Source organism: Bacillus rossius, chromosome 6 (genome assembly GCF_032445375.1).
Source record: "Bacillus rossius redtenbacheri isolate Brsri chromosome 6, Brsri_v3, whole genome shotgun sequence".
In the NCBI taxonomy this organism is placed as follows: domain Eukaryota; kingdom Metazoa; phylum Arthropoda; class Insecta; order Phasmatodea; family Bacillidae; genus Bacillus; species Bacillus rossius.
In genome coordinates, this window is record NC_086334.1 from 58,221,791 (window position 1) to 58,244,395 (window position 22,605).

A 22,605-nucleotide genomic window follows, 5' to 3' on the forward strand; every position below is an offset into this window, starting at 1 on the left:
GCGGAAAGGAAAAGTTTGTGCTTTTGTTGTAAACGAACACAAACACTGTCTGGATGTCAAGGCGAGTATGGTTCTCTTTTTCACCTGTCGTAGGGGCAACACGTCATTGGTATGACGCATCACCACTAAACGCGAGCATGGATTGAAAATTGTCTTTCATTTAGGCGTCACTGCTATGACACGCCCATCGTATAAGACAATCATTTAACCCAGTTAAGCAGCTGACGTGTCTCTCTTTCATTTTATACTGGAAATAATTCTTTCAAATGTGCTCAATAATATATCCTCTACATATTTAATGTTTTGCCTCAATCTTATAATCTCAGAAATTATGTAGACGTGATACATGATGGATATAAAAAAGATTATGTTGGTCTTTGAACAAACTTCGAACCCACTCATCTCCACTAAAAGTTACGTGGCATAAACATACAGTATTCTATGTTTCGTGTGAATAAGTCACATTGATTGTAGTGGCTTCTGTGAAAAGTAAGTAATAAAATTCAGAAAAAGGTATTTTTAGTTCCTCTAATTTTCTGGTTGATACACAATCCAGTCACCATAATGTCTACTACAGTTTCTTTAAGTTACATTCAGGCATTTAATTAACAACACTGATTTCATGTTCTACTGTTTCATCAAAATTTCAAGATGCTATATAAATATTAGCAGCATATTCACCTGATACGCATGCTGGGGTGCAAAGCAGTGTTCATAATATTTGCAGTGCACTAAAAAAAAATTTCTATAAGTCTAAACGTAATGTTATTTAATAAAACAGCACTATTTTTAAACAATTTTAATGAGATGTCGAACACATTGGGTTGTTTCTGTTCTTTCAAATATGCAAGCCAACTTCAATCGGTAACGAAAATAACCTAATTATGATTTAAGCAGTTAGCCTAATAATGGTTCACGTTAAGAAGCAAGAGTGTTATTTTTCTTCTTCTTCTTGTTTGTTTTATCATAATGTTGTAAGTAACAAATGACCATTGAAAACCAAATTAAGAATATTGGACAACATATTTCACTAGATGGCAAAATAATACCATCATATTAAAAACTACAAACGTCTACAGTTTTACGAAACATTTACTGAATCTATTAGAAAATATATAATTATCATAACTGATGCATGTTAAATGATTTCATTATATTCTGAGTCCAATTCATGATGGGTGTATTGAGGTGCAAATAATCATCTATAAAACTTACACTGCACGAAAAACCAGTAGGTATACAATGCATATTAATATAAATATTTAATATAATTATGTAAATTGCATATTTGGATTGAAACTCCAAGCCTAAATTTTATGAATGTCCACAGTCTTGTTTTTGGTTTGGTAGTTTTCTATTGGCTGCAAATTGCTAGCAGATACACAACAACAGCCAAAAAAAAGTCCTTCCTGCAAATTCACTGCCAACTTCTGCATATTATTGTACGCTGAGCAGTCTTAAGTAAGATGCCATTTTAATCTCTGAAAACTTTTTAACATATACAAAATTTTCAATCTCTGCAAACTTTTCTAACTCTTCAGATTGATTAAAGTTAATGTAAATAAATCATTTGCGTGGAAATTAAAGTAGGCAAGACTGTAAAATCACAGGACAAAACACTGCCAAACAAAAACAGAGGTGGTTCGGAATCTATAAACAAAAATGGCAGACAACACGAAATGTTAATGTAAAGTCTAATCCTTGATAGGGTCGGATATAGTATAAGCTGTAGTGATGGGATTTTCGATACTTCGATACCTCGATACCTTCGATACTTGACGGTATCGCAAAGTATTGAGTATCGAAATTGTAAGTTCAATACATTTTTTCGATACCGGAATGCTTGTTCATTTGTATTGAATTAAGTTTTGAGTCGCCATCGTACAAAATACAACTACAGTAGAACCTCGATGATACATTCCCATTTCATTCATTTTCCCGTGTCATACGCCGATTAATTTTGGTCCCGCCGAAAGTACTATATTTACAATGGTTTACTTTCCCAGAACATACACTTATAAAATAATTAATTTCCCGTTTCATACGTTTTTACGAAGCGGAAAAGTCCTAAAATTCACAATTTTTTTTGTTATATTCCTCCTGATAAACTACGTTTTAATGCTTTTATTTTGAAAAAGTTCATTGTTTTCCTTTGCAAATGTAAGAAAATAACTTTATCGCACCATAGATATAGTTAGTATCAGGAAGACTGTGCACTTCGCTAGTAGCATCTATGGCCAGCACCAAGCGAGACTAGTGGCGCAAACTAGCAATGATTATGAAAATGGTGCACGCGCTTTACCAAGGCACAGATCTCATATTTTGTGCATTCATTAATCTTTGAACTGAATATACCCGTTTGTTATTTATTGTTTTCTTACGATCGGATTGTTTTGTATTTTGTTTCTCAAGTTAAAATTTTATTGAAAATTGTTCTGTTCCATACAGTTGTTTGTAAAATCAAACAAACAAGCATAAATTTCTGATTTTCTTTTTACAATAGCCTAATTGTTTTTATTTCTAATTTAGGCTTGGTGACCTCCCCCCACCCGCCCCTTCTCCAAGAAAGAACTCCATAACATTTCGTAAGATCACTTGGTCACTGTTTCTCATGTCAGCTTTACTTGATTATGGACTGTATTTTACATTTTTGGTGGTTTTATTATATGTAACTTATATATAATGATGAATTCATATCTTTCATTAATATAATGCAATTATTTACACATCATGTCTTTAAGTTTAATCTGACATGGTACTGGTATGCTAGATTGAATTTATATAGTTTAAAACTAATTTATGTTATTTGTAATAATTGTTACTTAATGGGAAAATATTTTTTCCTGGAGTATCGAAAGTATCGAAGTATCGAACTGAAAAAAACAATACAGAATCGAGTATCGTTAGTGTGGTATCGTCCCACCTCTAATAAGCTGAGATGTTTTTATGTGGTTTGTTGTTTATAGTATCTTTCAGAAAATTACGTGAACATCCTGATTTTCAGCAATATTGTCGTTGCAATAAAAAAATTCTCATTGAATTTGAAACCTAGCTCTTCTTGGTTGAGTATTGACCTCTCTTAGGTATCATTGAAAAGGGACTCATGCCCCTTCATTCATGTACAGGCAAAAGATGAATAGTGGAGGGAACCTCCCCCCCCCCCCCCACACACACAATCTAATGCCCTCAGAGAACAATTAGAGATATTTTGAATAATTAACTAATAGGCAATCCCGGTAAATTCACTTCCATTCCTCTCCCCCATCACCAATCATGTTATTCATTCATTCCATAAATACATACATAAAAACACATACTTTATTTTGCGAAGATGATGGTTTTGAGGTCCTTGCACAAACCATGAAACTAAAAAAAAAATATGTAAAAATGTTCTGGAAGTTGCACCATGGTAAAGACTACAATAAATAGTCTTTCTTAGAAATCTACATTAAAAAAGATGTAAAACTATATAAAATAATAAAATGGATAACTGTGAAGTACAGCGAGAACATTGTGTGCCTCAGGACTGCTACGGTGGCTGCGAAGGCCTTTGGTACGGCCAAGTTGGCGGAGGAGACAACCCTTTCACTCGGGGTTAAATAAACAGGACAACCACTGCCTTGTGGTGAAGAGGGATCTTCAAAGGCTAAGGAAGTAACAGCAAACAGCCGGCTTGGAGGCTCTATGTGGCAGTCCCACCATCACGTTTGGATGCTGAGGGCTAATACCTCACACAACCTTAAACTAACCTACTAAAGAAACATCAACAAAGAGAAACTAGACTGTTCTGAAGATGATTACCTACTTTTTTGGCTTGAAAATACTTACGAAAATTGGAGTTAAAACTTTCAATTTATTTTAGGAATGACATTTATAATGATAAGCTTTTTTTTTTAAATTTGTGGCACATAAATTTATACAGGATCAACTAAAAGGCACTTTAAAATTCTTTTGCATAAAACTTATTGATGAACTTTTAATACATGAACGACAATTTTCAAAGAAATTTTTGAGATAAGTTTACATACGAAAATTAAAAAGGTAAATGGCATTTCTTCTTAGTCATGATCAAGTTTTCCAAAATCTGCAAACAAATTATCATGCTGCCCCAATGAACAGCAATTAAAAACCTTTATAGGAAAAACATTCATAAAACTTCACCATAAACAGTACAGTAAAATTCTATCTACAAAGTAGCATAGTAAGTTTTAAAAAAAATTAACATTTTATCTATAGATACCATTTTACCCTTTCAATTATTCTAACTATGTAAGTACATTAAGAAACTTAACAGGTTTTTACTGTACCAAAAAACTAGGAATCATTCCAAACATTAAAAAAAATAATTTGTACATGAGCATACAGTATCTAAACATATGTATGAAGTTTGGTACTAGAGTCACCTGAGAGATAAAATGTAATATCTTCTTTAAAAGGATTAATTGAATAAAAATGTGATTTTCTATAGTTTTTCTGATAGTAATTTTAAGCAACCAATATATTATAACATTATAACTATTAAATAAGATTCAAGATTCATTGAGTATTTTATTAAGGAAACCATTTCATACAGATAGTTGATTAAAATTATAAATTAAGTACAAAAGAAAACAATAAAAGCTTCTTTGTGGATTTTTCCAAGCTGAAAGATTTGTGAATGTTAAAAGTTTCAAGGAATATTTTATTTGCATTCATTTTTTGTTTTATTTTGTAAAAATAAATTTTTCAAGGTTTTAATATTGTTTACAATTAGAAGAATTTGCTGTAAATAATAACATTTTTTAAAACAGTCGTAAAAATATACTTTCCTTACTACTACACTTCATGCAACACAACTGATACAAAACTGACACTTACAGTACAATAAACAGGGTTTTCGAATCCTCTTCCGTCATGTCACTCCACGGCTTCAAATTCCTGTCCATGATGACATTAATGTCATTTGGGACCATGAAGTCCCTCAGGCGTCTCAACTGTCTCCTGCACAGCCATAATTCACGTCATTAGAACCAAACCAAGTACATTACAGCACAACAGATGCCAACATAGCACACATCTGTCAACCTGAAACACAATATGTACTCAAGAAAACTTTACTGCTAGCTACTTTGCTGTCAACAATTAACATGATTGAAGCACTTGTTTATTTCTTGTATATCGTTCACCAAGAACAGAGCTCGTAATGTAATTAACCTAAGTAATAGGAATACTTTGTGAACAGTTAAAAAATCATGGTATGTTAGGCGTAATGAAAGAACATTGCTGTGAGATGTGCATATTTAAAGTCAATTGATAATCCCTGAAAGTTTTTTTTTTTTTCAAGTTACAGTGATTTCATATGAACTCCCTGATTTACGTGGTAAACATTAAGGCAGTACTCAAACTTTTCCCACACTTTGTGCAATGTGTCAACGGTGATAAGACTCAACTGCCACTGTGATTTCCGTCTCTGTCTTTGACATAACCCTACAGAAAGAAATTGCATGGGGTTAAGTCTGTTGATCACGGTTGGCATCTGTCTCTCACACCGCAGCGTCGACACTAGCACGACCAAGCCATCTCTCTGGGAGATGTGTGTTTAGGTGTTCCATCACAGCTATGTGGACGTGAGGTGGTGCACCATATTGTTGGAAGATGATGTAGTTTGAATCTTCTCCCAATTGAGGCAGAGCCCACAAGTAAGCATGTCGAGGTAAACTTGTGACATTTTTTTTCGATGAAAAGGCATAAATGAATGACCAGCTTGGTGATTTTGCGTGTACTCAGTTACACTGGCTCTTTTTTCTTTTATGTTGAAACAACTGCCAAATTTTGTTAGTCAAATTCTGATTCATCCAGTTTAGATGTGAGAATGTTTGACAGTTTTAAATGGCAATTAGCAAACAGTTCATTACACCAGCTTGGTGGTTTTGCGTTGAAATGTGTGTGAAATTCATATTGCACAACAGTTACTGACTCCCTTTTCGCTAACTGAAGCACACACCAACTCTTCTGCTGTGCGGCAGACGCTGCTACAGCGAATCATTGTGGCAGTTGAGTCCATCACTGCCAACACCTTGCAGAAAGTGTGGGAGAGTTTTAAAACCGCCTTGATGTTTGCAGCGTAACTCGAGGAGTGCATATTGAGTCACTGTAATTTGTAAAATAAACTTTCAGAGATTCTCTATTGACTGAAATAAGTTTCAGGTAACTCCACCGCACTGTTTAGTTGTTATGATCTTTTGAATACCTACATGTCATTTGTGTTCATCCTGTATAAAGGTGAAACTTTACTTCGCTATTTTTAGGAAATAAAAGTTGACCTCTTCTTATAAACCATGTCTTATATGCTGGAAACTACAGTATTGTAAACATATGTCAGAACAATGAGTTTGTTCTTTTGTTCATTTGAAATCTATAGCAGCTGTTGCTAAAACAAGTAACTACTAATTTAACATTATTTTTAAATTCTTGCAAATCTTAGAAAAATGTATTACATTTCAGTTAAAACATATTTCATACATAAATATCTATTTTTACCATTTTTCTTAATCTTCAGTTTACTTTTTTAACTATAGATTTCTGTGCATGTATTTTTTTTATAGTTTTTATAGTTTACTTGTTAAATGGTTTAGTTAACAATTTAATATGGAATCTCAACATTTCCAGTACATTGTTTAGGTTTGCTATCATATAAATAAAAGCTTTTCATTCTGATTAGGAAGTATTTGTGTGTTTCCATTAGGTTTTATGATTGTACCTTACATTGTTTCATGCTGTTTAAATTGTTCTGAAGATTTGTTTGCTTTATAGTGAATAAGCCTCTAGGCATTATTCTTATCCGTTTGTTTATTTGTATAGTTACGTTTTTATGTTAATTCACGTATTTAAGTATTGCTGGGTTTTGCTTTGTTCTAAAATGAGCATGTTCAACGTAATTTTCCTTTGTACTTTTGTTCTCGCCATGATTCTTTGTCTGAAGGCAAGCAGGTGCCGTAGTTTGATGGTTGCGTAATAAATAGAGAGAGACAGAGAGTTTGGCAGCTGTGAGAAAGGACTTGGTGCTGTCGCCATTCGCCTGTATTGGTTGGTATTTTTTATAGGTTTTTTTTTGATTGGTTAAAAATGTCATCACCAGACTTTGTGATTTTTTTTTGTGTTGTAATATCTGTCAAAAAAGCCTTGTTGCAGGGCGCAAGAAATGTGTATACTGCTATGTTTTTGTGAGGGATGTGCTGTGATTGGTTGGCGAGGTCTTTCACCTGCTCACAAAATAACATATTAATAGCACAAAGAAAGTATTTCGCAGCAGTGGTCCGGGCACTCCCATTCATAATCAACCTTTGTTAATAGTTTCAAACTTTCAACTAGAATTTTCTGACCACAGTTGCTTGTAGACCTCAAAAATGATTAAATGAACTTCATTGTGAGTCTACCATGAGTTTGTTTGCAACCACAGGACATAATAACGAACAGTATTTTAATATCCATCCTTCGGTACCTGCGAACAGTCAAATAGTTTGTTTTTTGGAGTCTGTGACAGGTTATGTGTGCATTGTTTGTAACTGCAATCTACAATTTTTCTTGTGGTCGGAAGATGGCCGCCATGTTGACTGTGAATTTTTTTATTAACTAAATGACGACAGTAACATATTTTTGTGGAACTTGTATAATTTACAGTGCCCAATCCATTTCTTCAAGTGCTGGTAAAAAAAAATATTTGTCCACTTCTACGCCAATCCATATGCTTGTCTGAAACAATTCAGGCTAATGCCCTCCCCCCTGGTTAAATGGTTTGATTATCAATTTAGTTTGATATCCCATCACGTTCAGTACATTAGTTAGGTTTGCAAATATCATGTATACAAAATCTTTTTATTTCTTTTAAGAAAGTTTCTGTGTTTGCTATGTTCTTTATAATAGTAAATTACATTTTCATTTTACATTTTCATTTAGAAATTATAGTAATAATTTCCACTAATGACACTGGTTTTCTAAGTCTCACCTTTGGATTGATGGAAAACTACTCGTCTAACTTGAAAAATGACCACAGAATAATTTTTAATTTGTGCCTATACCAAGATTGCAAACTGATTTAAGTTCTAATTTTACTAATTTTAAAAATAAACAAAAAATGCAATAACAACCAGAAAAAAAATAAGAGTAACACTACTGTACATACCCATCTGGCATGGAACCAAAGACAGTTTCAGTCATTCCCCGCCAAAATTCTCCTGTAAAAGGGCTAGCCTCAGTTTGCACTGTCTCCTTCACTTCCAACTCAAGTACACTGATCGCCTGAAACAGATGCGACAGATTCGTTTATTCGGATGTTAAGGACATACTCTAGCCCACGAACAAGTGCAACTTTATGACAGATTCATGAACTAAGCTGTCAATATACACTAATTGTTCAGTTCAATAAAATAAAGTAGGCTACATGGCATTTCAAAAATCTAAATAGACAAATTTAATTATTTTTCTCAGAAATAACATAAGATTAACAAGCTGTCAAAGACAAAAAATCCAACATAAAATTACCTGCAAGAAAGTGCACTCATTCATGAGAGATATTGTATGTAGGTAGAAAAAATATTTTAAGTAAGATAATTTCTTTCAGTTAATGCTTTACTTGAGTTTTCACTGTAATTCAGGTATAAAACAAATTTAAAAAAAAATTAAAATTATTATTTTTATTATTGATGCTTAAATTTTTAGTTCGCTGTATACAGCATTTGATGGGAGTAATTTATGAATGTGATGGAAGTCAAGCAACGCAAATGTGTAACAGGAAGTATGGAGAAGTGTGCACCATTCCATTTTATTTTGAGAAATTCATAGTAACATCTTGTTAAACAGAATTATATGTAAGTTTAAAATTTTTTTTGCAGTTTTTTTCCTAATATTAACACTTAAAAAAATATAGCAATTTTAAGATTTAAAAAAAAACTCCTCCTCTAAAGTGTACCCAGAAGCAAAATGGGTATAAGTACATTTAGGAATATCAACAAACCAATGAATCACTCCAGGGCAAAAGTGATATTAACAACCAATAGTGCCACCCTGTTAAACAGAAATATTGTTCGATTTCATTAAGGGAAAATTTTTCTCAGTTTTTCCTTAAAAAAATACTTGAGAAGATAAGAGCCCTTAACTGTTTTGTTTGTGTTTTGGATATGTTCGAGTTATATAAATATACACACAGTAATAGGTAGTGTAATAATATATATTATATTTATTAACTTCAGAAAATCAACATCCCATAATAAATACCATTTATAGTCTGGGAGCTAGTAAGGAGCTAGACTTTAACTGTTTTGACGTCGGCCGGGGCTACGCCCTCCCTAAGCCCGATGTGCCTCACGCCGTCACCACCCCTCTCCTCCCACCACCACCCTCTATTCAAACCTCCCGCTCGTGCGTGTGTGTGTGCGTGTGTTTCTAGCCCGGCAAGAGGGCGCTTAGAAGCAGTGCGGCGACCCCTTAATTTGCTAAGTTTAATGTTAATTGTAAACCTTTTGTTTTCATTCATTTTTTGCCCCAGTGTTGTGCAGTTTACTCATGTATTCTTTAATTTAAATATCATGTTACTTGAAAGAACTACAGACGTTGCCCGGGCGGACCCGAATAGGCACGGACTTGGACGAGGGTAGGAATGTTTTTATATAAACTCTCAATAATTACGTAAATATTAATATACTTTAAATTGCCAGTAGCTTTTATATATTTTTCAATGTTAATCCATAATTTACTTAACTTTCGCCGGGGCACGGAATCACAGAATGTAATAACGGTAATTGTGTTGGCGCGGAGGCGCCATGTTAGTCGAGACGAGCAGAGCTCTCGCGCAGTTCATCTTCATCACCGACCGAGAGCAGACGCGCCAGCACCCCGGGGACCTCAACCGTTGTGAACCACTGATCAAGTAATTCTGTATCTTAATTAATTCTTAAATCTCTTTCGTCCGTTATTCCTCGGGGCAGCTCTCGGTCGGCGGGCTGCATTAATAATTAATTGTCTCAGTCGAGTTTTTAACCTTTGTGTACTAAGCATACTTTATAGCATGGCCACGTGTGTGGACCATTCATTCACTTAAGCCGATTCGTGCCTCAGGCTTTTTAACCGTGTAAAGTGTAACGTGCGTAGAGGGAAGCGTGTTCGTGGAATTCAATCTGGGTATAAGTAAAACCTGAGTACTTTATTTAACCACGTGGTGAGTGAGCCTACTTAGCCTAAGAGTGTGGCGTGCCCGACGCCTAGAGCGGGCCAGGTCTGGATCTAGATAGGGTAGAAAGGGCTGGTAACTCGTCCCCAACTGGGCTACGTCACGCCCTGAGAGAGAGACTCCGCCGGGTCCACGTGCCCTTACACGTGGTGGCGCCCATTCATAACACCTTAAAGTCACCGGGAACATGCGCACAGCCCTCAGTTTAGCATGTCAAAGATGTGTTAGTGTTTTTTTTATGAGTAACATCTTAGCTCTCGATATAGTAATTTTGTGAATGTGACGGAAATAAGTAACAGGAAGTAGGGAGAAGCGCGTGCTGCTCATTTTTCGGTGCGGTCTACAGTCGGAGCTTGTGCTCCGGCGTGTCAGTGAGTATCAACATTTTCATGGCATTTAAGACGAGAGAGAAAGAAGAAAAAAAAGTTAAATCTCTTTACCGTTCGTTCAGCTAACAGTACTCTGAACAGCATGACACATTGCCAGGTTGCTTTTCTAATACATTATAAATACGTGCAATAATAATGGATAATATATAAATTAAATAATTTTTGCTGTGTACTAAAATGTGTTGAGTTAATACACAGAATCTGTTACGATAGGTTAGACGTTACACATCACTGGTGACTACCGACTCACTCACTTTGTTTTTATTTAATAGAACCAAAACTTAAAAAAATTAAATAACTGAACTAAAAGTGATGATAGTAACTCACCAAATTACGAACAATGAGGAAATCTTTTTCTTCATCTTGTTTGTTAATTTTGGCAAACATTAAGGCAACTGGTACTGTATAAAGTCCTATTCCACAGTTTGTAAATTTAACCTTCACAGCGTATGTTGAATCTATATTGCATCAACAACATAAAACAATGGCAGTCGCTAAATTAATATACTTAAAATTTTAATTAAAACTATAAAGTTTTCAAAAATTAAATCTAAACAATACAAAGAATACATACACACACTCTTGCACAAATATGATAACTGATGCCAATGAGTACTGTACTTTTAAAAAATTAAAGGGCATTTGTCAAATGTGTACAAATAAGAATATCAACTCATTGAACAGATTCATCTGTAAAGATCAACCATTAATGTAAAATTTTTAAAAAAAATCTGTTCCAGCATTTTTTTGAACTGTGACAGTCTGCCAAAAAACAAAATTCCTTCACAAGCTAAAATATATATACTGTACAACCAATAAGTGCAAATTTTATATCTGTGTGTGTGTCTGTGTATGTGTATGTTAAAGTAATCACACACAAAAAAAATAATGTTAGTTTTTGAAGTAGCATGGAGTGGTTCACAGTATAAAATAAATGCCTTAGCAAGATTAATGTAGCAATCATCAGTATATATTGGGTTTATGAAAGTAAAGAAATGTGTGTCTGTGTATGTTAAAGTAATCACACACAAAAAAAATTGTTAGTTTTTGAAGTAGCATGGAGTGGTTCACAGTATAAAATAAATGCCTTAGCAAGATTAATGTAGCAATCATCAGTATATATTGGGTTTATGAAAGTAAAGAAATTGGTTTAGGTTGTCATTCCAATTCGAAAACCATGGTGACTATCTGATAATCTGTTTTTTAAGTTAAAATAATTTTCTTGAATATATTTTTTTCAAAAACTTTTGCGAAGCCATCAAGTAATGATATGGGCATATAGTTAGTGACATTTATTTTACTACCTTTTTATGGATGGGGATAACCTAAAAAATGTTCCATTTGTAGTGGAAGACTTCAATTTTCATGCTAGTATTAAATATGTGCTTGTAACAAAGGCACAATTAAAATCAGAACAACCTTTTAACACGGAACTGGGTATACCATCTGGTACTGTGGATGAGTTTTAAGGATTTGATGGCCCATAGAACCAAGCTCTTGGAATTGAAAAATATTGGAACTGTATCCGCAGTGGTATTCAATGTGACAAGTGTTGTGTTCTTCAACAATACACAAATACATACTACAAAAATAGTTAGAAAAACAATTGGAAGTAAAATTATGGTAATCTGAAACAACAACATTGTTGGTAACAGTTTTACATTATGTAGAAATATAGCATTTTTTTGGGGATTTTTCTTACGTGACCAACTGGTTTTATCTTGTTTTGATAAAGTTTTATTTACTAATCTACGAAAATAAGAATAATGTGTTACTGTTACTATGAATTAATACACTAACTTGTCTAGTAAGCAGGCTTTTCTATCAACCAGGCACAGTTTATGTCCAGGCATTTGAATTCTTGCTTTTTCACGTACAGCCCAGGGTATTCATTACTAAGGTGAAGTCTAGTTCTGTGTGGCAAATTCATATAAATAAAAGTGCAAGTGGAAAAGACACCCCCGATTACTGACTCCAAAAGACTAGGGTACAAACTCATAGCTCATAAATGATGAGATATGCTGTAAATAAGTTGTAAACTATCCTCTTACACTGTTACATGAGAATGATGATTTAGAGTGCAATGCCATGATGTACAACATATTAAGAATAACAAGTCTAGCCTACTTACTTGAAAGGAGTTTTGCGATCGCTTCACATTTTGAAACGTTCAGCTTGTCACAGATAGAAAATGCTTCGTACGGTGATAATAAAACTGCCTTACACAACATTACTGGGCGATCTGGATCTTTGTTTAAAATTTCTACCGTGTATTCAACTTCATCAATGTCACCGCCAATCTGGATACAAGAAGAACACTTCACTTACACAATAAACCTTTAGACATAAAAGTCTATTTTTCACTTGTACTAAGAACAAAAAGAAATATTTTGTTTTTAAAAACAAGGCGTTTGTTTGTTTCAAGTAATATATGGTTCTATAATTTGTGATAGATTAAATACAATGTGTCATTCAGGGTAATTTTCCATACTTCAATATGAGTCTGTTAAAGTAGTCATTTTATTGACTTTGACAATGGTTAAGTACTTTTACAAATATATACTGTTAATTCATTTTTGTGCAAAATACATTAAATCTTTCCAGTAAATAATAGGGGCATTCGAAGTTCCGGAAAGTTTAAGTTGAATCGAAGATTAATTTTCTTAGATTTCGTCGTCTGTAAAATTAAAACACCTTGAATATTCCGAAGGATGTTTTTCATAGCCGAATACGATAAGAACTGGAATTACTGCTGTTGTTTGGTACCATAAATAACATCCACAATGTCAGCTAACTGCGGTTTTTACCAGGAAGAGAACCACTCTAGCTGTTAAAAATAGATTAGAACTGTTAGCACACTTCTTGGGCAGATAGTGGATGCATGCCCGCCCCGCCCCTCTTGCCCACAACTGCCGTGACTACGTTTACCTTTGACATCTTAGGCGATGCCACAGAAATGTTTACCTTTTGACATCTGAGGCAATACTGTGGTGATGTTTACTTTTTGACAGCTGAGGCAATTATTTCTTCTGTATAGCTGACAAAAAAATAAGGTTGACTCATGTCCAACGGACACTAAAAAAATGCGGCTCCCTTCACACAAGAAAAAAAAAACCCTACCAAAACATTTACTACACTCCGTTCAAGATTATGTGACACACTTTTGGCAGGTGTTCAGTGAACGTAGCTGGATATTCTCACAAAATTAACAAAATATATGGCTGGTGACAATATTGAGATGTCTAAGTCTGAATGCTTGCTAAAGGACAGTCAAAAAATCTCATGTAAATTAAATTTAAAAATTTAAATGTTGGACAAAAAAAAAAAAGGGTAAAAGGATGTCCCAGAACTCAACGTCAAGAAAAAACAATTTATAGGCTAACTAATGATGATTCTGAATATTAAAAAAAGTGTCATAGGTAGTAATTTTCAAGTTAGAGGAATAATTTTTTTTTAGTTTTAAAATACTTACCCATCACCAAATTATCTGATACAGAAATTACATATATCTATTTTACATATTACTATTATATTTTTTCAACAAAATCCTGAATAACCCTACTACTGATAAAATTCAAAATAACTTTCTTAGCACGATTTACGAAAAAATTATTAATCTTAGTAAACTTTGACTATTCCTAATGTAAAAAGATGCACTACGCTAACTTGGCAAAAGATTTTAAAAAATTGCTCATTTGAGCAAAATTTAATAATGGTACAACAGTGACCACTTCTTTTTTGATTTTTTTTTAAGTCCTAATGGCAAATTAATTTACATACTTTGATAATACTACATCCTACTAATATTATAACGTGAAAATGTGTTTGTTGGTTTGTCCTTTCACAGAGCAACGAATAGATTGTAGCATTGCATAATGAGTATGTTATATACATATATATTTTTTTTTGGTGTCATAAGAATATTAAGAATCACTTTGATATGAAAGATAGTAATTATTTAATATGTAGATAAGGATAGTTCAGAGTTGTTAAGAATTGTTATTAATTACTTTGGTTAAATTTCATGGAAAGCCTTAAAATACTTATTTCCTTGAGATACTTAATTATTAATTTGAGGGTTAACTCTAGTTCATAATAATTAATGTTGACATTTGATAATTAATGTCAGTAATTAAAGCAGTATAGATTATAATTTTACAGGACATCATTTTTAAACAAAAGTTTTTATATGAATTTCAACTTTGTTTACTAAATTTTTAACATTGTATTTGAATTTTTTGGGTAATTTTAAATTCTACTGGATATTGCTAGTGTAATATCTTGAGAATAGTCTGGAAGGTACAGAAGGAAGAGCGGACAGGCGCGACACTCTGGCGCCAGAAAGTTATTTTTCACTTTGTAAATGCGTGTTTGGGATTTACGCGTCACGTTGTACGCACAGCTGTAGCGACCGTCTGGAAGGGTCTCTGGAGGCTACCACTAGCCAGCCAATCAGGGCGAGCCCTGGCGTCAAGTGATGTGCCCGTACAAATTTCCTTATATGGTCATGTTTTGGAATTATGTACGCTGATTGGTCAGTTGGCCCACGGGGTTGCCTCCCTTGTTTTCACCTTTACAAGGGAAGGTAATCTCGTCAACCAAGTCACTTGTTGCTCGATCGTTGCCGAACTCGGTCGCGTCGTCGGCAAGTCGCGAGACAAATGAACAATTACTAAGTGACAATTTAACGCCTAGGGGCTGGGGCCACGCCGTAATTTTTTAACCTAAGTTCATTTTTTTTCGGAATATGTAACTAGAAATTTAGGCCCTAGGCGTCGGCATCGGCCCGACTTCGTGTGATTTCGGTCCGCGATCAACGGTACCTTGAGTTAGGTAATTAACCAAGGGACATTACTAAGTTTTTTTTTCTTTGGCGAGTGACAAGACTCCTCGACCATCAACGGCAAGATGTATGGTGCTGTGGTATGTATTTGGACCTCATCCTATCAAAATTCAAAGACATCGTTAAAATTTGTATAAGAAAAGACAAAAACTGTGCAAGTAACGAAGTTTTTCTAACTAAATTCATTTGTAAAATTGTGTATTGAGGCCATGTAACAATGAGAAAAAACATTTTTTTTTAAGAAATAAACAAAGATAATTTAACAAACTCTTTTATTTCCAAATAAAGCAGAACCATAGTAATGAAAAATTCCTCAAGAACATTGTTTGTTTTGTTTTGTTTTGTTACGTTTCTATGTGTGCTTAGCCGGGCAAAAACATACAACGTAACAAGATGTGATTTTTTTTTTTTGCATAGAGATAGTTTATAAGCTGGAGCATGACATAGGCTACTTTTTATTCCAGGAAAATGCAGTTCCTGTGGGTAATATCTGGAGTGTAATTCTAAAGATCAAAATTCCCATTTTTGGTTGAAAATCTCATCACAATGACTATTGCAGTGTTGATGCATTCTTCATCTCCATTAAACTTTGCAGGGTTGTTAAGGATCAAATTTTCCCATTTTTCAAGTATGTGTATATCCCACTGACTTGAAAATTGGCAGGATTTTCCTTATATTATATAGACATCAACTGAGAACGAAGATGTACAAAAATCAGCTCCCAAGAGTGATTTAGCCTGGGCAACGCCGGGTACTTCAGCTAGTACCTAATATTTAATGTTTAAAGATCACATTCAGTTAGTCTGTGTGAAACAGACAGTGAGGATAACATGTCATTTATTTAATTTGACAGAATAATTGCAATAAATTCTTAGTCTAATTTCCAATTTAACTACACTCACTCTAACTCACACTGAATGTCCTCACAGACAGTCTCACTCAGACTAATTGAATACGAGCTTTGAATACTAATTCATTGAATTATGTATCAACGTACAACAATTATATTTCAGTGGTGCTTATTAAGTTTTTTAATTGTTTTTACAAATTTGGTTGTTTTAAAAAAAAATTTTTTATGAAATTTATTATTTAATGAAATGGTTAGTGCCCTACTGTACTTCGATGAGCCATCTTTTAAAACAACTTGACAAGTTAGCCTAGTACTTTCTTTACAATACGATGGTCAAGTTACCAGATTAAAAATGTTTGCTACATAGGTCATAACTGCAATCCCCATCCCCCCCCCCCCCCCCACAAAGTATAGCATGTATGATTTTACTTTGAATTGTTATCAATTGTAGGATGGATAATTTTAAATCTTTTCAGAAAAAATGTCTATAACTCAATAACTACAACTTTTTTAAAAATTCATACTGTCATTACTGTAGGGCCGCGACGTCTTGGCGTGAAGGGGGAAGCGGGGAAGAGTAAATGAGAGGGGAAGCAGCTGCGCGCGCACATCAGCCGCTATGCGGTTCATAGCAAAAACATCAGGCGCCACGCTCTCAGTCTGAAGTGAGCAATGGAGCCCGACGCAGGACATTCAAGATACAATAAAGTATTACATAGTGGGGAAAGGGGAATTATAAGTAGTGTAATCCAGTGTTGTAATGAAGAAGCTTCCAACAAATGTCTGCTAGTTCCTCTTGCAAAAGCAACCGAAAGAGCTGCGCGATACACAGGTATAAGCCAAAGATCAGTTTCGCGCATCCGAAAACACAACATAGACACGCCAAATAAAAAACAAACAACAACATTATACGTTTTTAAACGCATTCCCCGTAATTTCACCCGCAGTTTGTTTGTTTTGCATTTGGCAATTTTCCAAACTTTCTGCACCGCTTGTTAGAATATTTGTTAGCTACAAGTGTAGCCAATATTGCTACACATTATATTGCATTATATTACATGATATTATATTACGCTATATTACATTACATACATTATACAAACACATACATTATATATTGCATTATATATTTTATTATATATATGATTTTATGATATATATTAATGTATATTATATTAATATATTATTTATTTACAATTTATATGTTTATATTTACATATATGTAACACTCCTTTATTTGACCGTGAAACAGCCTCTCGTGTTTAATTATTCCTTTCAAGCCAAAAAAAAAAAAAAATGGGAAACGTTTGTTGTCAGTTGATGACTTTGATAGAAGTGCGATCAGAGACACTAGCCACGAATTTTATGCAGTAAAAAAAGTGGTTCCCACAACAAGGAAATTACTGCCAGTTTTGAAAGAAAAAATCGAATGGAGTTGGGGAATGACATCGCTGCGTTAAATACTCAAATAAATGGGTTTTGTGTGGAAAAGAAGCCAAAATAAGCGAATACTTCTTCTCGAAAGATCTGACGTTGTTGCTTGGCGATCACGGTACCTGACTCAGATGAAACAGTGCAGGGAGGCTGGGAAGAAGATATTTGACATGGATGGATCCTGGGTTGACACTAATTTCAGAAATATTGGCAAAAGAAAGGTGACTTTGAAGGTGTAATGGCAACAGGAAATGCACAGACTGATAGTTGTAAGCGTTGGTTCTAGGGAGGGCTTCCTTCCCGGAGCCTCTCTTGTTTATAAAGCAAGCACAACAACAGGAAACTATAAAATACGCGAGGATGGTTTGTTATAAATATGGTTTTCGGCCCGCTCGAAATGACTAAAATGGTTCTTTCAGAGTGCTGTTATGGAAAAAATACCAACCCGTGTGCATAAAAGTGGTAAGGTTCTTGAAGTGCGTGAAAGTGTCATGTCGATCGTCTTCACATTTCAGCCAAACCAAATGGAAAAGAAAGCATCAGTGAGGGAGTTACATGCAAGTCTTAATTAATTGTATTTCCTACAGCAACGTACAATTACAAATTTAGTTCTTATAAAGAATTGTATAGCTATGTTTAACTATGTTTAACTAAGCTGCCCAGTCGAGCAAATGGTGCACTACCTTCAAATAATAAATTACCGTAAAGCATTATCGCATCTTTGTATCATTAAGATCTGCGCTGTGTTGCACCGTATGTGAGATTGTTCTCGACCAATGTTTTCGGAACGGCATGAAGACTTCCAGGCCGTTGCTATCAGCGGAGCAGGCAAGGCGGGACGTGTCGATTACAAGGTCGCTGAGCTCTAGGAAGTCGACCCGCCAAGACGTCGCGGCCCTACAGTAGTAGGCCTGTTCTCAGCTTGTACATAGAGTTCTGAGACATCAGTAACTTTGCTTTAGTGTTATGCTCACCTTTTTCATTTCATCACCTACAGAAAACATTTTACGTTTTTACAATCCAGTAATAGGAAAAGATGATAATGTAGAGCCAATTGTTTCTCCCAACCAGAGACACTGATATTTCTCCCTTACCCCTCCCCCTCCTTCCCTCTCACCAAACCAAATGCCTATTCTCAGGGAGATATAATAATATTAAGAAAGGAAAGCCTTGCCCTATAACCATTTATATCATCTTATTAATGGTTTGTTAAAGTTAACCTGCATTTGCACAATATATGTATAGTAGGTATCTAACAAGTTCATGTAAATGTTAAATTGTTTGATTCATTCACAAGTTATACGTAGGGGACTAGGAAAGTTCTGCAATACGACATTAACACAAAGTTTGAACTATCCGCGCTAATGCATTCAGTCATATTCCAAACTTTCTAGTCCTCTACATACATTCATTAAGTGCGAAAGAGACAGCAAGATTCTTTACAACAAATTTTAAGACTTTTTAATGTGTATTGGAAGTTGTATATTTATACATATAACAAAAAAAAAAGCAAAATTCCTGACACAGACTTTGCATAACAGCCTGTTTTCAAGAGATTAAATACACGTTTGGTTATATGCAATACCTCATCGTAATGTGTTCACGTTTTAAATGTAGGTACTTCATAAGTTCATCTTGCTTTTACATAAGTAATTTTTAGTTATATAATTTTTGCTTTTTATCTACAAGCAGTAGAAGTTGGTTAGCTAGCTAGATGTTTCCTACATTGTTCTTATTTAGTGTGTTGTATGCAGCATACACGTACTCAAGCACTCAAGAGTTATGTCTATGGATTTTCCTTGATGTAGCAAAATATTTAAGTGATCTTTGACTTTGAAGTCTTCACACACCTCTCTCTAGTACATAAATAATTGATAATCAATCAGTATTTGTCAGACATGAAGAAAACTGGCCAATCATGTTAATTTAACCAATGCTCATTACTCTCTTAATTTTGTGTCATTATAAATAATCACTGACCTTAATAATAAACTTTTCTTGAAAAAAATGACAAAACAAATGCATAAAGAAAAATAATCTTAAACAATTAAATTCAAAAGAAAAATAACTTAGCCCTAACTTCTTAACAAAACAAGTCTGAATACAACACACAGATCTATAAAGGCAGGAGTTGCCCTTGGTATCACTGAATTCCAGAAACATTTAACATGAAAATAATTTACTGTTATCCAGTATTTTATATCATACTCAGCTCAACAAAAATTAAGTTCTTGCTCTCAATAATAGAAAGCTTCAACAAATGCACATCAGACTTACATTTATCTTGTAAGCACCATCTTTTTGAATTTCAATATTGTATGTGTCACATGCAATCTTGACCACCACTTTGTGTCGATCTGGAGCCAACTCATTTCTACAAAAGAAAGAAACAGAGTACTAAAGTAATTAATAATGTAGTGCAATAACAAATTTACCAGGTTTCACAAGGCAAAAGTTAGTTGTCCTGCTGAAAAGGAGACTAAGCTAATCAAGATATTAGTGTTGATCATTTCTACTTTGCAGATAACATGGGAAGTTATTAATTACTACGTATTGCCATTTACAGTTCAGGGTTGCTACACATTTTTGAATATGTAATTCCCTAACTACTCCAGGTTTTTCAGTCCATATGGAAAATTTTCCAGACCATTACATATGATTGTAGTCTTACTTGATGACTTATTGTAAACTGCAATTTTTATCCAGCATATCTGCAGCACGACCATATGATAATTGGTGCAAGACATGTTCTTTTAGAAAGTTCATATTTTAGTGTTAGTTAGCATAAGTACTCTTTTAATGAGTGGTTTAACTATGTGCAATTATACTTCAAGTAGAACAAATTAATTGTCAAAAATGTACCAAAACATGAAATTTTAATATTCATATGTGTACGTTCACAAATGAACTAACACACAGTTACAAAAATATTAGATTACATTAAAAAAAAAAGTACTTACAAATTTGACAGTAGTAATGGTAAAGTTGCTAAGGTGACATGGTTCAGATATAAAATGTTCCTAGAATGTATAGTACCTATTTCTGACATTTCAAAATGCTGATAAAAAGTATATTCCCACGAGCCCAAGCAATAAAAACAAAAACTTATGATTAGGCTTCTACGAAATGTTTTTTTTTTCCACTTGAGTCGAATTTTCTAATCAAATTTTAACAAACAGCAAAAAAAATTTTCACACTCACAGAATCCAAGAAACCTTTTTTTGCAAAAACAGTAAAATAAAAAAAGAGTAATATAAATGGAACCATTACAAAGCAGTTTAAAATAAAATAAATAAAAAAAAAACCTGTCAATGCATTTTCTTAAACCAGTAAATTTTAAGTTTGAAAGTTGTTTTGTCAATCTAGTTACATACATGAAATAGAATATTATTAATATTTTTTAAAAACATAATCAATGTTATTTGTTAAGTATATAAAACAATGTGTGAATAATATTGCAGTACAAATCTAAATTTCTCAATAAATCAACTAAGCCTCATATGTACGTTTTATATATATATATATATATTTTTTTTTTTTGTAAATGTGTCCGATAAAATCTGGTGTGGTCTGTTAAGTGCCATCTTTTCTGTTGTAATCGCAGTGACAGAATTAAAAAATTAAAGGAAAAACAAATATTTTTTTTAAACAACAAAAATTTTATATTTTAACAGCACGGGGGAAAGTGTGTTGGTTCATATTATGTTTAGTAAATTCCTGAAATCTTTTGATTTCCTCGACTTTTCCATACAGCAGTTCACTTAACATAGATCAGTATTCACGATATTGCAATATTAAAAAAACATAAAAATTTAAAACCCTGTCAACTGCAATATGAAACTTAATCAGTATCACAAAACATACAGTCAAGCTATCTTACATATACATATTACATTAAGGCTGTTCAAGAGGTCCAAAAATCGTCCCTACTTCAGAATGACTTCAAACCGATACATCACTCACAATAGCATGAAAACTGATGGCCGAGCGCCCTGACAGCGCTGTATAAGACTCAGGGTCGCGCCGCTGGGCATTCAGTGGCGAGACAGCCTTCAGAGGGGGAGGGTGTATCGCTCCGCTCCCGAACAATGGAAAGGCGACGCGCTTAAGAAAATGGACAGTGTCACTCCTAGCGGAGAGAAACCTAACTGCTTGAAGGCCGGAGCAGGTAGTCGCGCTGGCTTGTGGGAGCGCCCTTTGGACTAGGGGAAGGGGGAGGATGTGACAGCTCGGGCTCGGAAGGTCCTCGCTGCCCGGCTCACAGGCCAGCAGGGCGCAGCGTCACACGTGTTCCTGCTCCGCAGACAATGGCATACTGCCACAGCTACCATTTCGCATATACTTCCTAGATTTTCTATAATGTTGCTTCATCCACATGCGCTCGGCCTGTGCAATAGATAAGCTTATGTAATTTATAGAGGCATAAATTTTTTATTTACTTATTGTCTACATCCAATAATACAGTAAATCAATATACATTTATATTGCAGAATGAGAGCCGTAACATTTTCCAATATGCATTATTGTATTTTATATGCCAAGACAAAACCTGCTGCAATAATTTGTAAAAAATACTATCCTTGTCCAAGGGGGATTGGAAGATTGAACTGTTTCATTATATTTAAGAATAAACATTATTCAAGACTTAAATCACACGGCTAACGATGTGACTATTTTTGCATCAAATTACTTTATTAATACTTCCTTGATTTTCCCCACCAGTAAACTTGATTGCACTATTCACATGAAACACATTACGAAACCTGCAAGCTACAATGGCTATAAATCGATTCAGTATCCGTTGTTAGATCTTTATAAAACCAAAAGAGTTTTACTGTCATTTGCCTCATGTTCTGAAAATAAAAGAAGACTCATTTAAAATGCG

At 34.1% G+C, this 22,605-nt stretch overlaps 1 protein-coding gene across 1 annotated transcript in view; it reads right to left on the minus strand.

Moving 5' to 3' along the window:
• The window catches only part of LOC134533231 (putative helicase mov-10-B.2), a 98,299-nt gene that overhangs the window by 55,753 nt on the left and 19,941 nt on the right, over positions 1–22,605 (minus strand). Inside the window, exons 4-8 of the mRNA XM_063370638.1 lie at positions 19,998–20,094; positions 12,725–12,893; positions 10,921–11,051; positions 8,162–8,277; positions 4,858–4,980 (exon numbers count right to left, since the gene is read on the minus strand). Coding sequence (XP_063226708.1) covers positions 4,858–4,980; positions 8,162–8,277; positions 10,921–11,051; positions 12,725–12,893; positions 19,998–20,094 — 636 coding nt within the window. The remainder of the gene's footprint in view (positions 1–4,857; positions 4,981–8,161; positions 8,278–10,920; positions 11,052–12,724; positions 12,894–19,997; positions 20,095–22,605) is intronic.